Below are 21790 nucleotides of genomic sequence, written 5' to 3'. Positions count from 1 at the left end.
GGTGGCCTGAGCTTGTCTTAAGCTGAATAACGCCCACCTACAAAAGATGCTCTTGTCCTTAATCCTCAGAATCTGTAACTATATGAGGCTGAGGGTGGCAAAGGGGAATTAAGGTGCAGATGGAATTAAGGTCACTAATCAGCTGACCCTGAAATGAGACGAGATGCCTGGGTTATCCAGGTAGACCCAATATAATCAAAAGAGTCCTTCTAATAGAAGGAGGCAGAGGAGAGAGAATCAGAAAGATGTGAGCTTGGGAAGGGCCTAGCCCAATCAATGTTGCTGCCTTTAAAGACAAGGAACGGGGCCAGGAGCCAAGGAATGCAGGTGGCCTTCTAGAAGCTAGAAAAGGCAATGAAAAAATTCTCTGATTATCTTCCCAGTTCAACAAAAGGTCATCAGGCAGAAGCAGATGGAGATGTACAAGTCACAGTTCCTGCCTCCCTCCTCCCACAGCCCAGCTCTCCTGAATATGGAATAATCACCCCAAAGGGACCCTCCAATGTTGTCAGGAAACCCAACTGGACATCCACACTGGGGTGAAGCCAGGGAGGCATAGGGGATCCAGTGGATTTTCAGAATCACCCGGATCCCCACAGCATCTCTGAGGTGAGATGCAATTCTGGCCCCCTGTGAGCCCCAGCCACCCACAAGGACCAGCCCTTTGGAAGGAAGAGTTCTAGAAACAGCAGCAGAGATCTGGCAAAAGTCCTAAATCCAGATGCCTTTAGGAGCCAGGGAGGACATGAAGCAAAATAGGAGCTGGAGAGAGCACAACCCTCCCAACAGTACTGAAATCAATTTTTTAATATGCTGGTCCAACAAAGCATGTCTTTGGGCACATTGGGCCCAGACCTACCAGCTAGTGACCCTCAAAGGAGCAAACCCAACCCATCCACCTCGCCTCACCCCTTCCTGCCTTCTCCCACCTTCCTTCTCTCCTCCCCTCTCCCCTCCTCTCCCCTCCCCACTTCCTATGTCCTCTCTCCCCAGTCCCTCCCCTTTTCCTCTCCTGCAGCAGATGACGTCACCTAGCCACCCACCCCTCACTTCTGATTTCCCATTTAGAGCCAACCAGCCATCATATTAACATCTGACATTTCAGAAACTTCTCAGTCCTGCTGCCAAATCCAATCAGCTCAGCCATGTCATCTGCTAGCAAATCCAATTCACTCCCACAATGGGCTTGGCTTGATTTCCACGTGGAACTGAGCTGGGGTCCTTGGAAGGCTGGAGGTGCAGATCCGCTCAGCCTAGGCTGCTGTGAAGGGCACAGCTGTTCCCCTCAAAAGGAGTGTGTCAAGCCATCCAAGGGGCCAAGCACGCAGACCGCACCACCTCTCCTCCAAAATCACCTGGTTCTCCTATTTCAAAGCAGGGAGCCGAATGCTACGTATAAAGTTTAAATAATTTAGTAAAAAACAAAACAAAAAAATTAATGTCTCCACCCTCAAAGATTTGTTTGTTTGTATTTTTAAAAATCTTTTACCTCATCTTTAGAGGACTCCTAAAGGAGTTACTGTCTCTTACAGAGCAGAAACATTTATCTAAACTTCAGTGACTCCTGAGCTGCCTGGTTTTTTCTTCACTGGTTAAATGCAAATAAAATTGACTTTAACTCCTTTTGCTACAAATGAGCACAAACAGCGTGATCACATTGATTTATGCCTCTTTGTGTGTGTGTGATGCCGAGATGTCTGGACGCTTAGCAAATGGGAAGGATGAATATGTCTGGGTGGTGGCATTCTTATTATGGTTTCATTTTGTTTTACTTTCTTTATACTTGACAATGGCTTAAATTTTTTATAACAAGCATGTGTCATTTTATTTAAAATAGGGTGTGGGGTGGTTTTTTTTTTCCCTGCCGTTTACTTACAAAAATATCTTATAAAAATTCTACAATACTGGGCTTTTTTGTTCAATGCCACACTCTCAAGACTGGATCAGTGAAGAGCCATAAATCACCTATTATGAGTATGGATTATGCACCGGCCACTATGTTTTTATGAAGCATCTCCTCTGGGCCCCTTATGTACCAGGCCCTGTGACAGCAAGAATGGGAGAACACGCCCTGTCCCCGCAGGACACGGAGCTGGGGCTAAATTGGGCCAGTTCCCCTCAGCGCTGCCCCTGCAACGCTCACCCCATCTCTCTCTCTCTCTCTCTCTCTCTCTCTCTCTCTCTCTCTCTCTCTCTCTCTCTCTCTCTCACACACACACACACACACACACACACACACACCTGCAGTCACACCTGAACGACATCCAACTACACAAGGATGAGCAGGTGTTGGCCTCACCAAGCTCCCATCAGGAGCTCCTGAGAGAGGGAAGTGCACACTGTATGGGTTAAACGGTAGCCCCCACCACCCAGAAGATACGTCCACGCCCAAGACTCTTATCAGTGTGACCTTATTTGGATAAAGGGACTTTTCAGGTGTAATTAAGTTAAAGATCTCGAGATGAGATCCAGGTGAATCCAGGTGGGCCCTACATCCTTATAAGAGAACCTCAGACCCAGAGAGGAGAGACGGCCGTGTGAAGAGGAGGCAGAGATGGAAGCATGCAGCCCCAAACCAAAGGAATGCCAGGAGCCACCAGCAGCGGGAAGGAGCAAGCAAGGATCCTCTGCCTCTGGTGCTTCTGGATGGGGCATGGCTCTGCCAACACGCTGGTCTCAGACTTCAGCCTCCAGAAGGGTGAGAGAATAGATTTCTGTTGTCTCAAGCCATCAAGCTTGTGGTACTTTGTTACAGCACTCCTAGGAAATGAATGCACAGCCTAAGGCCCGAAACTCCATCTCCACATTCAGCCCAGAGCAGGGGCCCAGGGGTAAAAAGCCAGCAGGAGACGGACACACAGGAGGTACCTACTGGGGGGCTCAGAAGTGCGGGGGTGACTCCCTCCAGGAACAAACACAGAACCCACTGTCTACTGTCCCCTAAAGCACCAAACGCACTGGGCTTGAGTGTCAGGTCAATGATGACCCCCAGGCGTGCACAGGGGTGGTAGGGGGAGGCAGGACACAGAATCTGGCATGACCCCGCTCCTGAGCTGGCTCAGTGCAGAAGAGTCTAGGCAGCTGGAAGAGAAGAGTGGGATAATCAATGCGACCACCCCATGAGCATTTAGCTCACTGTCCCCAATAACAGCCACAAGGAGCCTTTACCCACCCGTGTGGCACCTGTGTGGTGGCTGGTGCTTTCTGAAGCCCTTGCCCACAGGTTTCCTCCTGTGATTCTCTCAGGATCCCTATGGTGTGAGCTCAATTCTACAAATGAAGGAACTGAGCTTCCTAGTAGTTGACGAACTGCACAATGTCACACAATTGGTTACTAAATCCCAGGACCAGGACTGGGGCTCTGTGCCCCAGACCCATCACAGGCCATTAGGGAAGGCAGGACCCAAAACAAGCAGGGATGTCGTAGAACCAGGGGCTAAGTTACGCGGTAGGACTTCAAAGGCAGGCGGCATGACAAGGGCTAGAGCAGCCCCATCAGAGCACTAGGTTGGTGTTGTCTAGAAATATAGACTCATTTTAATACTAGCCACAGGCAAGAGGAATTAGGAAGGAACCTTCTGGTGGGGATAAACATGATAAAATGCATTCCAAGGCCAGCCCTGGGACTCTCCATACCCTTGAATTATCCAGGTCTCCACTCAGTCCAATCCCAAAATCCTTCATGAGGACGCTGGCCTTGCAGGTTCGCTGTGGGAACCACCTGGCCTGTGGACCATGACTGGCTCAGGGCAGCCTGACTCCAAGCGTTGGGAGAACGATCTGGAGGGACGCTCCCTCCCTAGAGACCCCTCCCCCAGATCCATCTGAATTTGCTGGGAAGGATCTTTGGTTTGGCCTTTTTCCAATACCCTTGCTGTCAACCACATTTATTAGGCAGGGTTTCGGGTCTGATACACTGGAATCAGGTGGGGCCAGTCACAGAAAATGCAATTTCAATTTTCGTTCATTGGGCATGGAGAGGCACCTCAGCTGCGGGTACCAGGCAGCGCGGGAAATCAGGGAGTCCTGAGGAGGAATTACATTAACAACTGAAAAATCGGTGTACTTCCTTCCAGACTCACCCTCTGAGCATGGCTCTTCTCTGGAGAGGTAATAATGACTAATATTTCTGCAGCACATGCCACTTGCCTCTGTTCTAAATGATAAACATACATCATCTCAATTAATCCCCATTACAACCACACACCGCAGGGACTCTCATATTCCTATTCTGCAAATGAGGGAACTGAGGCCCAGAGACAGCACACAGCTAGGAAGTGGCAAAGCCTAACACAAAGCAGACTGGCTCCAGAAACCACTGTCTTAATTATTGCTCAATATGGTGTCACCTTTTTGAGAAGGACTCAAAGGATCTGGGTCCAGGTCAAAGGAACTGATTAGCCTCCATGGTCCAGGAGACCATATGGCCTGTCAGAGGGAAAGGGAGATGGACTGGAGGATCAAAAGAAAAGGGAGGTGGGTTCCCAGAGAGACTATTCTGGAAGCCCAACTGGCTTGTTCCCCCAAAACAAAGGAGAAGGAATGAGGCCCAGGTGGCCCAGATGCCTAATCCAAGGCCTGTGGCTTGGGCTCCATTAGCAATTTCTAGGAAGCAGGGTCTCCCTCTGGGGCCTTCAGCCCTGAAGTCTCCATGGGAGCAATGAAGGGACTCACATGCTGGTGGCTCCCAGTTCCCTAGAGAGAAGCCCTGACTGTATGTTTCTCAACAGCTAGAACCATGTCACCATCACCATCATCACCATCACCATCATCATCACCATCATCATCATCACCATCATCACCATCATCATACTTATTATCACAACCACTTATTGAGTCCCTCCTGTGTGTTAGCTGCTTCCTGGTTTATCTCATTATTCCTCACACTCACTCCTCCAGGTGCCCATTGTCCCTATTCTACAGGGGAAGAAACCGGAGATCAGGAAAATCAAGTAACAAGCTCATGTGATTCACCCAAAGCAGCCTGGAGTATGGTTAAGACTGCACAGGCTTCAGAGCCACACAGACAGACCTGAGTCCAAATCCTGGCCCTGCCCTCACCAGCTTTGGGACCTCAAGCAAACAACTTAACCTCTTCTGACAATTTCAATCAGAGATGCCAGAAGCAATTCACCTCAAATGTCAGCTCCAAATGATTGGTGGTGGCTGCCTGCAGGGCTCTGTTGGAGAGGATTCTGAGACCACATCTAAACTCCTGGGCCAGGGTGCCGTGATGAGTTACTAACATCTGCCATAAGAAGGGGCCGAAGGCTGGAGTGATGGCACAAGTGTCACGATGATCTAGAGAAACACCACGGCATGTGGAGACAGCCATACACATGCACGGTGCATGAACACAGCCAGCAGATTTTTTGACTAACGTACCAAAGCAACTGAAAGTCTTTTCAATGTCTGGATATCCAGACACTGGGGAATAAATGGACCTAGATACCTATGTGATCAGGCCACACAAGATGCCTAGTCTCTTGCTCTCTGTACATCCTCCTGCTCGACCAGTCCCTGCCTCACCTACACCCTACTCACCTGAGTGACTTTCCCTCTTAATCACAGAGCCTAATCAGTAAATGTCTACATATTTGCCCCCCGACCCAGCTAGTGATTGTTCTAATCTTTAGATCGGAACACTTCCACCATGATAGCTTATCAAAGGGGCAAAGGAGCAGTGAGAGACATACTCTTCTGATGGTTTCCTTGGTAACCAGTGAGCCAACCTGATGTCAAGTCGATTCCCCCATAACTGGCAACCTCCCTTGCCCCCTGGTAGCGAAGCCTGCTACCACGTCCTGCCCGCCGTCTGCCGCACATGGCAGGGTGTCTCTCCAGGACCTTGCTTCAGACGTGTAAGATCCCCCATCCATTAAACCAGCGATGTTTATGTCACTGACGCCAGGCTCCTTCCTCCATCTCAAGGCTGGGCAACTACAAGGCTTGCAGACCTGTGGGGAGCAGCCCAGCAATGCCTATACCGTGCCACACAATTAAATTGAGGTGGGGAGGGTGTAGCTCAGTGGTAGAGTGCACGCTTAGCATGCACGAGATCCTGGATTCAATCCCCAGTATCTCCATTAAAATAAATAAATAAATAAACCTAACCCCACCCCAAAAAATAAATAAAAATTGAGATGGATCTTAGATTTATAGCTCAAACCAGAAAGCTCCTAGAAGAAAATCTTTGTGATATGGAGTGAGCAAAGAATTCTTAAGACACAGAAAGCTAGAGACACAAAGTGGGGGAAAAAAATCCATAAATTGGACATCATCAAAATTAAAACTTCTGCTTGTCAAAGACGTTGTTAACACAGGGCACTATAATGAAAAAGAATATGAAGAGGAATATGTATGTGTAAAACTGAATCACTATGCTGTACACCAGAAATGAACACAACATTGTAAATCGACTACAATTAAAAAAAAGTGGGGGGGGGATATAGCTCAAGTGGTAGAGTGAATGCTTGGCGTGCAAGGGATCCTGGTTCTATCCCTAGTACCTCCTCTAAAAATAAATGAATAAATAAATCTAATTACCTCCCCCCTGACAAAAAAAATTTTTTTTAAATGATGTTGTTAAGACAAAGAATGAACTTGTACCTGGAATATGTAAAGAATGCTGACAGGAAGACAAACGACCCAATTTTAAAGAGGGAGAAAGGATAAAAGGTTAAGAATGGTCCACGAGCATATGAAAAAGTGTTCCACGTCATTAGTCATCAGACAAAATGCAAATTAAAATCACAATGAACTACCCTGCCCTACACGCCCACTCAACTGGCTAAAATTAAATAGACTGACAATGGCAAATGATGGTAAGGATGTGAGGAAGTCAGAGCTCTCATAACATTGCCGACAGGGACGTAAAATGGTACAAGCATCTGGCCAGAAGCTTGGTGGTTTCATATAAAGTTAAACATTCACCTCCCCTTTGACCCAGCCATTTCCCTCTAAGTATTTACCTATGAGAAGTGAAAACACATGTCCAAAACAAAACAAAACTTAACATCAGCATATTCAGGGCATTTGGCTATTCGTTATAGCCAAAAATTGGAAACAACCCAAATGTCCCTCAACAGGAGAATAAACAAATTGTGCTAAATTCATACAACAGTGACAAAAAGGAACAAAGTACTGATACACCCAACTGCGTGGATGAATCTCACAGATGTTACGCTGAGCTGGACACAACGTGATTCCTTTTTGGGCTTTTTTAAAAAATTGAAATATAGTTGATTTACAATGTTGCATTAGTTTCTAAAAAAAGAATATGAAAAAGAATATATATACACGTATAACCGCATCACTATGCTGTACACCCAAAACTAACACAACATTGTAAATCAACTATACTTCAACTTGAAAAAAAAAGATAAACAAGTTCCCAAGGTATAGCACAGGGAACTGTATTCAATAGCTTGTAATAACCTATGTGATTCCTTTTACACTAACAGGCAAAACTAATTTACAACGAAAAAAAAAACATCAGAACACTGGTCGCTTTCTGAGGGGGCGGTTTGGATTGACGAGGAAGAGACATAATGGAACATTCTCGGGGGGACAGAAAGGTCCTATAGCTGAATCAGAGTCTGGGGCCCATGGGTGTATCCATTAATCAAAGTTTATAGTTAAGATTTATGCATTTCAATGTATGTACATTTTTTAAAATCTGCTACACCTAAGGTAAGGGCTAGCTGGCCTTAAAACAATGAATAAAATCAGGGGTAATATATATACGTGCACACACGAGGGGGTTGGTTCATGCAGGTGGTGCACACACAGACATCTCTGGGGCCTCTAAGCCTCCAAGGTGCCCCCAGACAGATGCAGACCCAGGTAAGCCCCTTCCTGTCTGCACTGTCCTTGGGCTCCCCTGGCCCCTGGCCTGTATGAAATCAGAGGGCTCCTGGGAAGCAGTTTTCAAAGAGACGGCATCCGGACCAGCGGTGTAAATAGGGTCTGTGTGGAGCCCAGAGACAGCTCTCCCAGAGGCGCCAACAAGAAAGCCAGCAGAACCTCCTGCAATGGTGGTGATGCGGGAATAAATATTTGTCCTAACTCTCCTGCCCCCGCCAAGGCTTTCTTAAAGAAGGGAAATCAAACCGCCCTGCTGGGTCCTCAGGCCCTTCCCGCCCCTGCCCATCCTTCCCACAGGTGCCTCCTCAACTCGACCATACAGACTCGGTAGATCTGACAGGAGGATGACCCCCCTTCACTCAACCCTGACAAAGGAGGGTGGTCTCTCTTCTCAGCGAGGACAGAAGACAGCGGATAGGGATTAGGGATATAAGTAAGAGATACCATCAGGCCTGGGGATGGAAAGGAAACCCCAGCCCCGCTCCCCCAGACCCAGGAGAGAGTGGCTGGGAGGGCAGGAGGCAGAGACCAGGCACAGTTCTGCCCCCCCCCCAGAAAAAGAAAAAGAAAATGAAAAAGGTGCAGAGAAGGCTCCTGTGACCTCCACTTTCTTCCCTAGCACCTGGGGACTTTCACACTTGCTGCCCCCCTGCTGAGGGTTTCGGGGATATCAGTGAGTGATGGAGAGCAAAGGCCCGGGGGTGGGGGGGGCAAGGCAGGAATAAGACTTTCTGCTCACACCCCAGGCCTCCTCGTCTTCTTCGGGAAAGGAGGAGGTCTGGGGGGGAAGCAGGGACTGCCCTCAGACCTGCACAAAGAGGGATGGAGAAGGCTGAGAAATTGTCACCTCCCAGCAGCCCGGGCCGTCTGGTGAGGCTCCAGAAGTGAGTGTGACAATTCGGGTCAAGGTCACATCCAGTCCCAGCACCATCACCTTCAGATGAAGTTCCCATGCACTTACTGTGCGCTAGCAAAGAATCAGGAGAGTCAGCCCCAACCCCCTCAAGCCCGATAGGCTGCTGTATGCTCAGTCCCGGGGGGTCACCCAACCCTCGTGCCTGCCATTAGGGTCCCTTCCAACTCCCCACCACCGCCGCCTCCCCACGAAGCCGTCCTCACAGTTCTCTCCCACTGAGAAGCCACATGACACACTGCAGCTTGTCACATGCTGAGCCATATGGTTTCTTCTGCTCAGTTAAGGCCCCCTGAAGACAGCAAGGTCTTTGAGGGATGAGGACTGCAGCTTCGGTTTGACCCCACAGGGCCTAGTGCGATGCTGGGCACGTACACCCGCCCTCCCTGGTCCTGTTGATCCATTTGGGCATAAAAACCAGATCATTAAAAATGAGGGCCTGGAAACCATCCACTGTATTCCCCGGCAGACAGCCCCAAACCCCTCTCCCAGCCCATCCTGTGCCGTCCACAGTTTGAATTCTGGCTGGGAACTGGGCTCTCGTTCTGCCCATCTGCTCAGCATCTCCTTGGTGGCTTTTTCTCAGTTTCATATAAGTAAGAAAAAAATCCTCTTGAAAATCACAAAGAGGTGGGGGAGGGGCGTAAAAGCCCAGTGGCAGCAGGCTCATTGGTGGGAGGCAGGGACCTGGGGGGGAGCTTCTCGGGCTGGAGGCCAGCTTCTGCCCCAGCATCCCTGGTGTGTGGGATGGGATGAGAGCATTTCATCAAAGATGGTTCGGGTCTTAGAAATGAACTTACTCTATGACTACAGGATGGACACAGTTATCTTCATTGGGACCTTGGGTGAGTCATTTCCCACCTCCTGACCTCCAGCTTACCTGGAAAGGAAATGATCATCCATCCTCAACATTTTATGACTCCCAAGCTAATCAATACCAAAAGGGTTCCCTGCCACCCCTGCCCCAAGCCTGCACTGCCAAGGGAACCGGATGAGACTCTCCTCCATTGCCCAGATGCTAGGAGGGTGGAGGGCTGATAGAACTCCAGGGCCAGTGACCCTGGAGAGAGTCCAGCCTCCACCCCTGGCTTCTCAGACTTCCATGTGCAGTAATAACCTGGGAAGGTCCGGAGGTGTCAGCAAAGCAGAGAGGACCTGCTTCACATCCTGGAGAGGACATCACACCTGAGAGCCCAGGTCCACACAGGTGATCCCAGGTGAGACTGATGGGGAAGGAGGAGGCTTCAGTCAACATCTTGAAGAACACATGTATTCAGGCTTAATTTAGAAAAGTATTACCCGGGGAAAGAGGGTCTGCTGGGACAGAAGATTCAAGCAAACCAGAGGAGTGGAAGATAAGTGCTGGCTCCTCCAACTTGGATTCCAGTATAGTCCAGACACCATATGGGGACTGGGGTCCCACAGAACAGGGTTCTGTATTTCTAAGGAGCTTCCAAGTGAGGCACATGCGGCTGGTCTCTTGGCCTCACTCTGAGTAACAAGCATCTAGAAAGGAACCCTAACTGAATTTTTGCTTCACTAAGTCCTACTCTACTCTCAGGGCTCAGCTTAAGAATCACCTCTTCAAAGCCCTCAGGGTTAGGTTATCTCCCACTCCACACGTCTTATTTTGTCCCTGAGCTACACTGTGCTTCTCCTTCAGAACATTCATCACACCTAACTGTCCATCCCTCATTTATGAAATTGTCTTTTCAACTTTTGGCTCCTTAGCTGGACAATAAACTCCAAGAGAACAGGAATCATACTGCCTTGTTACTGCCTTGTCACATAGTCAGCACCTGTAGTAGAAAGCTGTTGATCTTGCCTGCTCTGCATCCATTCCCTCTTCTTCTCATTGTAGCCCCTCCCATTTTCCTTTAAGGAGCCTCCCCGCCCCCCATTCTCAGTTCTTACAGTTTAGATGGTGGGCAGGAGAGCCTTCCATCTCCTTCTGGTTGCAATGATTGGTTCAGAGAGAGCCATGTGACCTAAGCCAGGCCAATGAGCTTCCTCCCTGGGACTTTTGGTAGAAATCCTGGGAAAAAAAAGAAACTCTTCTTTCCACTGGAGGTACTTAGAAAGTAAGAGCTGCTGTCACCATCTGCCATCACAGAGCCAGAGCTTGACAAAGAATGAAACGCAGGAGAGAGATGGCAAGAGACGAAGTTCTAATGCAGCCATGCCCAGAGTCTATACTTGCCCAAAGGCAATACATTTCCTTTTGTGCTTAAGCCAAAGTGAGCTATGTTTCTGTCACTTGCCACCAAGGGTCTTGACTAAAACAACATTCAAATAAATATTGGGTATTGGATAAACTAGTGAGTGTTACCCAAAAAAGAAGCAGACTAACAGATATAGAGGACTAAATAGTGGTTACAAGTGGGGTCAGGGGAGGGGAAATACAGGGGTAGGGAATTAAGAGGTACAAATGATTATGTATAAAATAAGCTATACGGATATATTGTACAGCACAGGGAACACAGTCAATATTTTATAATAACTATAAATGGAGTATAACCTTTAAAACTGTGAATCACTATATTGTTCACCTGTAACTTACATAATATTGTACATCAACTATACTTCAACTTTAAAAGTTGAGTGTTGAATAAATTAAATGAGCATGTACATAAAACCTGCCAGGAGAACTCAGTGACCCTTCCTTGGAGACTTTCAGAATCCTCCCTGCAAACTCCTGCCACCCATGAGAACAGAGACAAGCACCCCACACGCAGCTCTGCAGACCCAGGGGCTGAACCCCAGAATACTTCAGCAGCGCCCCATGCAGACCCCAGCTCTGGCTCCGATGCCAGCACTGCGACTCAGGTGATGACAACGGTCTGGCTTTCAATGTGCCTGGGTACCCCACCCACTCCCGAATTCCTCATCCATCCAGGACAGGCTCTGGCTGCCGTCCCGTGATTATCCCTCAGTGCATACCGCACAGCCCTGTGCATGGTGGGCACTTGATACAGGATGATGATGGGAAGACGCTTTTTGTCGACTTCCTTTGAGGGTATCCTTTTGCAACAGATTAGGTCAGGGAAGAGGGGGTGCAACAGGGACTAGCAGGAAAGAGATGCCTAATTATTTCCCTGTGAGTCACCTCTTAGCAGAGCTCCAGGACAGAGATGGCACCTGGCCTAGATGTCCCCTCAGATGACTCAGGAGGCAGGTGACTTCTTCAGAGCTAGTCCTCACCTGGCAAAGTGTGAGGGAAGGAGGGAGGGAGGTTCACTGCTGCCTAGGCAGGAATCCTGGCTGAGCCAAAGTCCTCCCCGAGGGCCAGCCCAGGCCCACGTGGCCTCCCCACCAGGGAGACTGAAAGGTGAAGGGGGAGCGCTCAGCGGGGGAAGGTGGGGGGAGGATGCAGCGCCCTCAGGGCCCTGGGATGTAGTCTATGTGAATTAAGTGCTAATAGGAAAAGAAGTACTGGCCCCCCCAGGAGCTCCAAGGCACCTCTCTCATGGGGACCGAGGTGACAGGGCCAGCTCAGGAGGGCCAGTCAGAGGCAGTCAGACCAGCATGCAAGTGCCATTCAAGTCCCCAGAGCGTCCCAGCCCACAGGACCCCTCCTTCCCCACCCCCCGTCCCCAGGCAGCCTTTCTGGGCAGTGGCCCCTTAAGGCACCAGGCTGCGTTCTAAGTCTCCCCCACTCACTCCGGCCTGGGCCCCTCATTCCGGAACCCACAGCTCCACAAGGCCTCTCGCTAATCACCAAGCATCCTGCCCACCCCATTCAGCCCCTATCTATTTCCTCGCTGCCCCTTGACACCCCTGAGTCTCACAGTCACACTTTCCCCCCACACTGCTAATCTCAAGTGGACGCTGCCTCCAGAGGTGTGGGGACACTCCATGGCCTTCACGGGGACAGAAGCAGCTGGGCCTCGGGCCAGAGTGACGGCACTTTCCTCGCCCACTTCCCCTCCCCACTCACCAACCCGAAGCCTCTTACCTTCATGGTGGGAGGGGCGGTGAGAGGAGGCGACAGCGGCCGGTCTGGGAGGGTCACATCCGAGCTGTTGGCCAGCTCCTGCTTCCTGTGAGGAGGCCACAGAACACAGAAGAGGTGAGTGGGGGCCCGCCTGCGCCTTCCCCTCTCTCCTCCAATACCAGCTGGGCCTGGGGACAGAGGCTAACACACACTGCAGAGAACAGGGCCACTGCATTTCTTTGCTGGGATGCGCTAAAATCTAAGGCAGGGCTGCTCCCAGTGTGGTCCCAGCATCAGCAGCATCGGCTTCACCTGGGAGCTTGTTAGAAATGCACATTCTCAGGTGATGGGGCCCTGGAATCTGTGTTTTAACCATCTCTCTGGTGATTGTGATGCACGCTGAAGTCTGAGATCCATGGGTCTAAAGAGACATGAGATACAGGACTGGGTGGGAGAAAAAGGGGAGAGGGGTGAACGTTTCCGATGCGTCCTCCCTGAGACCCCTTTGTCCCTAAACACACACACACACACACACACACACACACACACACACACACACACGCCCTGGCCAGACAGCTGACTTTGGGAGGACAGGACTGCCTGCTGTGTGAGCTGCAGGTAAAACTTATTTTAGTCCATGTGGGCTAGGGCCGTGGAGAGGCAGCTAAACAGAGTTGTCACCATGACAACATGACTGCGACAAGTCCACCGCTCTCACACACTCCCCACTTTCCATCTGGCCCTTGCTGGTGACCATGGAGTGCTGGTTTACAGTCCGATCACCAGGAAGAATGTTTGCAGTGGATAAGCCTTTGGAGTGATGGTTATGCAACACAGCCAGCCGGGCAGAACCTGGGGGAGTCCCCGGATGAGGGACTCTGGTGTCCTGGATGTGCCCTGCCTATATGCTGGGACAGGAGGGAGAGACGAGGATAACAGTATTAAGAGCCTAAGAAAACTGGGCTGATACACAAAGCCCCAAATTTTGCAAATGTTTCCTTCTCCAGAATCCCACCCTGAAGCAGCCAAGAGAGTCAGCCCCCTACCTGATCCTACTTAAATAACCAAAGGACCCCCACTGTCGCCTGGAGAGAATGCTTCCGTACTTCATTCCAGCCCACATCCTGCCAACGGGAGTGACAGCTCCAACCCCAAACCCTTTTCATGAGAGAAAGAGACCAGCCCTTCATCTTTCCAGAGGAAACCCCGGCCTAGGGGGCCCAGACACCACCCCAGCCTGGCTCCCCTCCACCCAGGCAGGCCCAGGCTAAGAGAAACCAGGCTAGGCTTCACAGGGCCGTCTACCCTGGCACAACCCCCGCCTGCCCCTGCAGCCCGTCCTCCAGGTGGGGAAGCCGAACGAACATCTGGCTTGGCAGATGAGCTACGTGACCCCATTAACTTCAACCCTGCCAATTCCCCTTCCCACTCCTCCACCTGCCTTCCTCCTCCTCTCTTCCTAGGCCTTGGTCTCACTGATGACTGGAGAGTAGGGTTCATAGGGTTCCCTCCCTCCCGATCCAGACTTGTAATTAGTGCAAGAACCAAAGGGCCACAGCTCAACCCCGTGCCTGTGCACACTCACACGCTCACTCACAAAGGAAAGGATGCAGCTCCTCTACCTCTCAGCCAAAGCCATCAGCCTCCCCTCCTGGTTATGGCCTTGGACGTTACCATTGTGGGGTCCAGCCAGGCTGCTCTGGCCCTCACCTGCCTGTGGACCCCACAGAGCTGGGTCCGGGACAAGCTTGCCCCTCTGACCATGCTGGCCTCTCCAAGCAATCACTGCTCCTCCTCAATGGGCCTGCACCCCTGAGAGCCATGGTGGGGGAAAGGGAAGGCAGGAAGGATGCTCAGGGATGGGGAGCATTGCCCTCAGGTCCTCCAAGGTGAGAAGGGACAGGGTAGCTCCCCACTGGGACTGGGAGCGTGGAAAGGAAAACCATGTGGGGAGAGCGAAGGAGTCAAGCCCATCCCCACCCCGTCCCCCCAGAGACTACTGGACTACTGTGAGTTAGCCAAGGGTCTCTGGCTTCCTCCCCTGGGGTGGCTTGTGGGCAGACTTGACCAACAGCAGCAATGCCGACCTGTTTGGTGTTTGGTTTTTAATTGAAGTATAGTTGACGTACAATGTTGTGGTAGTTTCTGGTGTATAGCACCAGCAGGTGCCTGTTATGGGTTGAATTGTGAACCCCCTTAAAGATATGCAAAAAGTCCTAACCTCTGTTACCGGTGAATATGACCTTGTTTGGAAATAGGGTCTCTGCAGATGTAATCAAGTTAACGTGAGGTCACTAGGGTGACCCCTTAATTCCATATGACTAGTGTCCTTATAAGAGGAAAGGTGGCCATGGGAAGGCACACAAGGAGATGTGACAACAAGAACAGAGACTGGAGGGATGCAGCTGGAATGTCAAGACACACCAAGGATTGCTGGCCACCACCAGGAGCTACAAGAGGCAGGCAGGGCTTCTTCCCTGGAGCCTTCTGGAGGAGCACGGCCCTGCTGTGACCTCAGTTTTGGACTTCTAACCTCCAGAACTGAGACAATAAATGTCTGCTGTTTTAAGCTGCCTGGTTTGTGGTACTCGGTCAGGGCAGCCCTAGGAACCAAATACACCATCCAAGGCCCACATTCCAGCCTTGGGTTTGTAACTGGAGGACCCAAAACAAAAAGGATGAGATCCCTGCTTCAGCCTCACTACCCCTGCTATGGTCAGCTGGGCTCAGCCTCGTCCTGCCCCAGCCCTCGCAACCAGTAACATTTGCATGTGAGCCACCCTCCCAAGGACAGCCAGGTCTGGCCTGGCCACCAGCTGGCACTGAGATAAGACAGAGTAAGAACACGGTGCTCGATGCAATCCCAGCCCTTTCTCAGGCAAACATATCACACATACTGAGTGGTGAAGTGACATGATTATTTCAAGACACAACCTTGAATCTGCTCTAATTTATTACAAGAAAAAGGTAAATTATCAGCAGAGGTAGCATCCTTACTATTATCTGTAATAACTTTCCTGTAACCCACAGTAATCTTAACACGTCTCATGTCACTGAGATTGAAAACTGCCTCTCTAACCAAGTCAGCTCAGAGAGCTCCAAGGATGCAGGGTCCCAGACAAGAGGAGGGGTTGGTGATGGAGGCAAAGGAGGGGAGGCGGGAGATTAAACACTCAGCTAAAAGAGAAGGGTGGTAATAAGAGCAGATGTGAATGGGCAGGTCAGGAGAGCCCCCAGCCCCCAGGGCTCCTGCAGGTGCTCCCCACCCTGCACACCCCTGCCGCAGAGCCACGTGGCACTGTGGTTCTCTTCTCTGGGGTTCTTTCCCCAGGTGGGAGGGCTCAGGGAGGCTGGGACAGGTCCTAGCCGGCTTCAGCCAAACGCAGATCTCAGGAGGAAATGATCAAAGAGCCAGGAGTGAAAGCTGAGAAACCAAGGGGATGATTCACCCAGATGGAACTGTTCACAGGGAACTTGGAGGATTCCCTGGGCCAGGGACCCACTTACAGCACCCAGGCTTCCAGAGTCCTCACCTCCAGCCTCCGATGTCTGCCCCAGACCATTTGAGGTCACAGCAGCCATCATCTCTCCCACATTTCTATGAAAGTGACCTATATTAAGAATCAAGAGATTCCTGGGTTCAAATTTGGCTCCACCTGCTACCCTGCTGTGTGACCTTGCTTAAATTACCCCACCTCTCTGTGTCCCAGTTCCTTCCTCTGCAAAGATGGGGGTGATAATATTTTGAGGAATTAAATATGATAGCTATGAAATAAAACATAAAGTCCTATACAAATGTAGACCATTATTATTGTATCTCATAAAATAGTGATCAGGTTTCCAAGTGGAAAGAGAGAAGCAAGGGTCTAGGGCTATTTCAAATGTCTTTGAAAACATTTCTGGCAACTCAAATAAGCACATGTTCTAGCCCAAGGATCTACTATCAGGATCATAACGATTGGTTAATTAACAACAACAGGAAAAATCCCCCGTATCAGCAGATGGCTCTGGGTCCAGGTTTAAGCCTTCCCTCTGGCACAGAGTTTCTCCCAAACCTACACACCCTAACTTGTTGACATCTCCCACTGCACCAGCTCCCCAGCCACCCTGCCACACTCAACCCTGCTTTCTCTTTTTTCCAAGCAGCCACGGTAGAGAAATGCAGAGAGCTGGTCACTACAAAGAGCTACCCCCCAAAAATCAAACCAAAAGGAATGAGACACATCATCACAATAGGTGGAAATAACCCAAGTGTCCATCGATCGATGGATGAAAAACCAAAATGTGGTCCCTCCACACAATGGAATATTACTCAGCCATAAAAAGAACGAAAGGACTGACATGCTACAAAAGGGATGACTTCAAAAACATGCCAAGTGAGAGAAACCAGGGACAAAAGGCCACATACTGTGTGATTCCATTTATATGAAATGTCCAGAATAGGCAAACCAGAGGCAAAGTAGATTAGTGGTTGCTGGGGGCTGGGGGCAGAGGGGAAGGAATAGGGAGTGACTGCTCATGGGTACAGAGTTTCTTTTTGAGGTGGTGAAAATGTTCTGGAAAGTATGCAGCGGTGAGGGTTACACAACTTTGTGAATATACTAAAAACCAGTGAATTATATACACTTTGAAAGGGTGAATTTTATGGTATGTCAACCCATCTCAAATTTTTTTTAGGAAGAGATAAGAAAAAAGGGGCTGGATGGGCTCCATTTCTGTCATTCCTGCTGCTTAAGTTCTTCCCTGGCTGCCCCTTAGTGCCCCCAGGGCCCGGCGCCGTGTGCTGGGTCTTGCTTTCTGGCAATGCTGAAGATGCTGAGCATAGTGGGGGCGGGTATAGCTCCACTGGGAGAGCGCGTGCTTAGCATGCACAGGGTCCTGGGTTCCATCCCCAGTACTGCCTTCAAAAAAGTAAAGAAAGAAAGAAATCTAATTATCCTCCCCCCGCCCCAAAAGAAGCTGAGTACAGTTTCCTGATTAGTCTCACTCCCTGAAAGCAATGCCTTTCTCCCCCATCTCAGCTCTCTGTAGCACTGAGCACAGTACTTAAGAACTTGGAGAGAGCTCAGAGTTCTAAGTTTTCACATGCCCATATCCTACATAACCAACTAGATCATAAACGCAAAATAAAATTTAAAAGCTTCCAGAGACATCATCCTAAGAAACAGACACAAGGGGAGGAGAAGGGAATCAGAAGCCAGGACTGGCTCCTATGAGCTCTCGCCCTGATTAGCTGGACCCTCAGAGTCTTAGCATCGCTGCTTTCGCCTCTACAGAATAGGCCGGCCAACTCCCACCTCCTGTTCCCTGCACCAGACTCAGAAAATTGCGCTCAACTCCACACTATGACTGGAGCCTTAGTTTTCATCGCAGAAAAATTGTGTGGTCACTGGGCAAGCCAGGTCAGAAGGAAGGGCAAGCAGGGACTGGGCTGGGTGTGGGCTGGGGGGTCCACCTCAAGAGGCATCTGGCTTGCTGTCGACAGAGACCCAAGGCCAGCGGCACATTCGCGGAGCCCTCATTCTAGCAGCCGGCAGCATTAGGGCAACCCCGTGGTTGGAAAACAGGTTCGAGAAGTTCTGTCCATCGTGACAGGACAGCCTGGCAGATGCTGGAGGAGAGGGCCAGGCTCCAGCCTCGAGGAAGGCGAGCAGGCAGTGTGTACAGTGGATCAAAAGCCATGGTGTTAATGGTCCAACAGGCCTGGATTTGAATTCTAGCACCACCCCTGATTAGCTATGTGACCCTGGCGAGGTGGCCTCTCTGCCCCTCAGCCTCCTCATCTGTAAGATGGTACAGTAATCCTCACCTCACTGGGTGGTATGAATAAGGCCTACAAAGCACTCAGCACAGTGACGGGTCGTGGCAAAAACACACTGCCCAGCTGCCACTGTCGTTGCCAAGGCTGCCGTCAGGTGAGCTGGAAGGAGTGGGCATGGTGGAGGGGGTGTCAAGGCAGAAAGCCAACCAGAGGGCCGAAAGGAGGCAAAGGCATCAACGCTGGGGGAATGTGGGTGCCCACATACTTTGGACAGGAAGGTCCAATCACTGTGTGTGGGCCTCCAGGTCCTGGGTTTGTGCAAATGGTTTGATTCCAAGCCCCAAGGGGACAGACACAGAGGTGAGGATGTTAATGTCCGTGCAGGGCTGGGGCCAGTGAGGATGAGGAGAAGGATGCCAGACCGGCCAAGTGGGCAGGGAGTGGAGGGAGGGAAGGCAGCACAGGATTCAGGAATGAGAGGCTCCAACAGGTGGAAGGATTGAGTCCCGGTCCCCCTTAGAGAGCCCCTTGGGAAGGAGCAGGTGTTCCTCACCTGTCAGCAACTGGCAGGGCTGGCTTTGGTGACACATCCCACCCCTGAGCACACTCTAAGAGGACCTGGGAGATTCCGGGCACAACTCTGAACCTTTGAGGATAGAAAACTCCCCAAGGAATGCAACCCCCACCCCACCCCACCATGTCTACCCAATCTCAGGGTTCATGGATGCAGAGACCAGCAGCCCCAGGAGAAACCAGTAGAAGCCACCCCAACACCCTAATCGCGGTGACAAGGACACCGAGGCCTGAAGAGGCAGAGGGAGATGCCCAAACCCCACAGAAAGCCTCTCTCCTGTTCTCCTGAGAAGAGGCACAGTTCCCCAGTCACCTTGGCACAAGCATGCAGGGAGTGGGCCCGTCACGTCTCAGGAAGAACGCAAGGAAGCACAGCTGGTTTATGGACAAATGTTTATAAAGCATGAGCGCCAGGGCCCTGTGTGAGGGGGGAGGCGGGGCAGGGCCCCAGGGCTCTATGGGGCCCCCTGGAGCGGTGCACTGATGGCCAGGGCCAGGGCTAGAGCTCTGCAGGGGGTGTGCCCAGTGTGACTCTGACGCAGGCCCGAGCACAGGACCAAGGGCAGGCCTGGGCGATGCTCCGTGCCTGCAGCTGCAAAGATCATGCTGGCTTCTCTCTGGGTACGCCAGGGAGGATGGCACTGCATAACCCTGCAGGACCCCGAATCCCTACACTGTGCCAGGGCAGCAGAAAGGGCAGGAGCCAAAAGGAGCAGGTCACGACAGGGCAAACCAGCCGTGAGAACCAGCTGTGGCCCCCGGTTGGGGGTGACAGGGCCTCCCCCTGCATTGCATCTCATTGCTGATGGACCAACCCACCCACACAGGCAAACCGCCACACTCCTGGGAAAACAAGCCTTTACCAAACAGACGAGCTTTAGAACTGACTGATGCCATTGGGTTCATGTGTGAGTAAGCAGAGGCTCAGAGGGGTTCCATGTGGGCCTGTGGGTCACAGGGTCAGAAGACTGGAGAGTTGGGCCTCAACCTCAAGATCTCTGACTCCAATTCCATGGCTCCTTCCCACGACAGTGGGAGAGCCAGCACCCCCAGCCCGTGCACCAGGGCAGAATCTGAAGAGAGGCTGCGGGCTGGGACCTTCCCCTATGCTTTAAGCTCGAGCTCTTCGAGACCAAGGACGGACTGTGTGTCTTAGTGTGGGCGGTGACGTCTGTATTATTTACAAGCATCTGAGAAGACAATCCAGGTGGGAGAAGTGAAAATGCAAAGACACCCACCTGAAAGACCCATGTGCCAAACATTCGCTGTGGGTTATGGGCTAAAACAGATACAGGATAAAGCACCGTGGGGACCCAGGGAAGAGCGGGCCAGGTCTCCTTGGGAGATCAGCTAAGGCAACCGAGGAGGTGAAAGCTCAGCCAGACCTGGAGGGAAAGGCCAGCAACATCTGAGAGAGAAGGAGGAAGGGAAAGGCACAGAACAGGGGCACAGAGGAGCGAGAGCAAGGAGCACTATGTGTACGTGGAGGAAACATACACCTAGCACCTTGCAAGCCCTCAAGAAGGAAAAGTGGAGACTAGCCAGCAGTGCTCGGGGTGTACTAGGTACTGTCGGAAGTAACTCACAGAGCCTCTCTCATTTAATACTCACAACAACCCTTTGCAGCAAATGTAATTAACCCACTTCACAGATGGGGAAACTGAGGCTCAGAGAGGTTAAGTTACTTGCTCAAGTTCCCACAGTTGGAAAGCAGCAGAGCAAAGCTTGGACCCAGGCGGTCTGGCTCCATAGCCCACAATGCTAACCACTGTGCCACCCACCTGGGGGGATGGGGCAGGGGGTGGGGGAAACTAGAGCCCACTTGGGAAAAGCATCCACATCGCACTGTCCCAGAGTGAGGGGCACGCTTCCCTGCTGGCACTGAGGTGATCTGGGGTGCTCGTTATTGCAATAGTTATTTATTGATCTTTTACGGTGACCTTCTATGTACGGCAGGCCCCGCTAGTCTTCCTTTTATGGTAATGACATAACATTGCCTCTTAAAACGAGTTCATTCAAGCTTTAAAACTTCAGCCAGAAGGGTGGGAATAGCTCAGTGGTAGAGCACATGATCAATATGCACAAGGTCCTGGGTTCAATTCTCAGTACCTCCATTAAAAAAAAAAAGTTTAAAAAAATAAAAATTATTTTTTTAAATGTCCAGTCTTGTTCATAATAAGCGAAAAGAAAAAAAGAAAAAGAAAAGAAAAGAAGAAAGAAAAAGAAAAGAAAAGAAAAATTTTAACTAAAAAAATAAAAATTCATTCAGTTAAGTAACAGAGACAGGTGTCACACAGACATGACAGAAGCAGTGAAGGTGGTCTGCAGAAACAGGCACCAGCGTGCTGAACTCTGTCTGGCGGGCAAAGGGTTGCACAGACAGGGAAGGCAGGTGGCTGACCTACAGGGCTTTGCTGGAAGGCTCCAGGCGGCAGAGGACACAGGGACTGGAAGGGGAGGGTCACAGGGAGGAACGGCACCAGAGGGGCTCGCTCTGCTTTGCCACAAAAATGAAATGAAAGGGTCAAATCCATCAGGCATTTCAGAGGCAAAATTAAGAGTATTTGGTACCGAGAGAAAAAGAGGAAGAGAGCCAAAGATGTGGAAAGACTTGGGTTTCAGCAAACTGAGCGATGCTTCAACCACGACACAGACAGAGGAGAACTGGGTTTGCAGCGGCAGATGATAAAGCATCTGTTCTGGATGTGCTGCCGCTTAGGAGCCTCAGGTGGGATCAGAAAAG

General features: G+C 50.7%; 1 protein-coding gene across 9 annotated transcripts in view; it reads right to left on the bottom strand.

The window, feature by feature from the left end:
* The window catches only part of RAP1GAP2 (RAP1 GTPase activating protein 2), a 150731-nt gene that overhangs the window by 68987 nt on the left and 59954 nt on the right, over window positions 1-21790 (bottom strand). For 7 of the 9 annotated variants that reach the window (XR_012499573.1, XM_045518965.2, XM_045518966.2 and 4 more), the window contains one exon: window positions 12735-12819. Coding sequence is in view for 6 of the 9 variants with exons in the window: in XM_045518965.2 (XP_045374921.1) it covers window positions 12735-12819 (85 nt within the window). In the remaining 3 variants the exon portion in view is untranslated. Of the gene's footprint in view, window positions 1-9579; window positions 9660-9896; window positions 11981-12734; window positions 12820-21790 lie in introns of those variants that run through there. The other 2 variants (XM_045518970.2, XM_045518972.2) reach the window with 2 other exon arrangements.

This window comes from Camelus bactrianus, chromosome 16, assembly GCF_048773025.1.
Source record: "Camelus bactrianus isolate YW-2024 breed Bactrian camel chromosome 16, ASM4877302v1, whole genome shotgun sequence".
In the NCBI taxonomy this organism is placed as follows: Eukaryota; Metazoa; Chordata; class Mammalia; order Artiodactyla; family Camelidae; genus Camelus; species Camelus bactrianus.
Note: the sequence above shows the minus strand (reverse complement) of the source record. Positions and strands in the feature narration are given on the sequence as shown.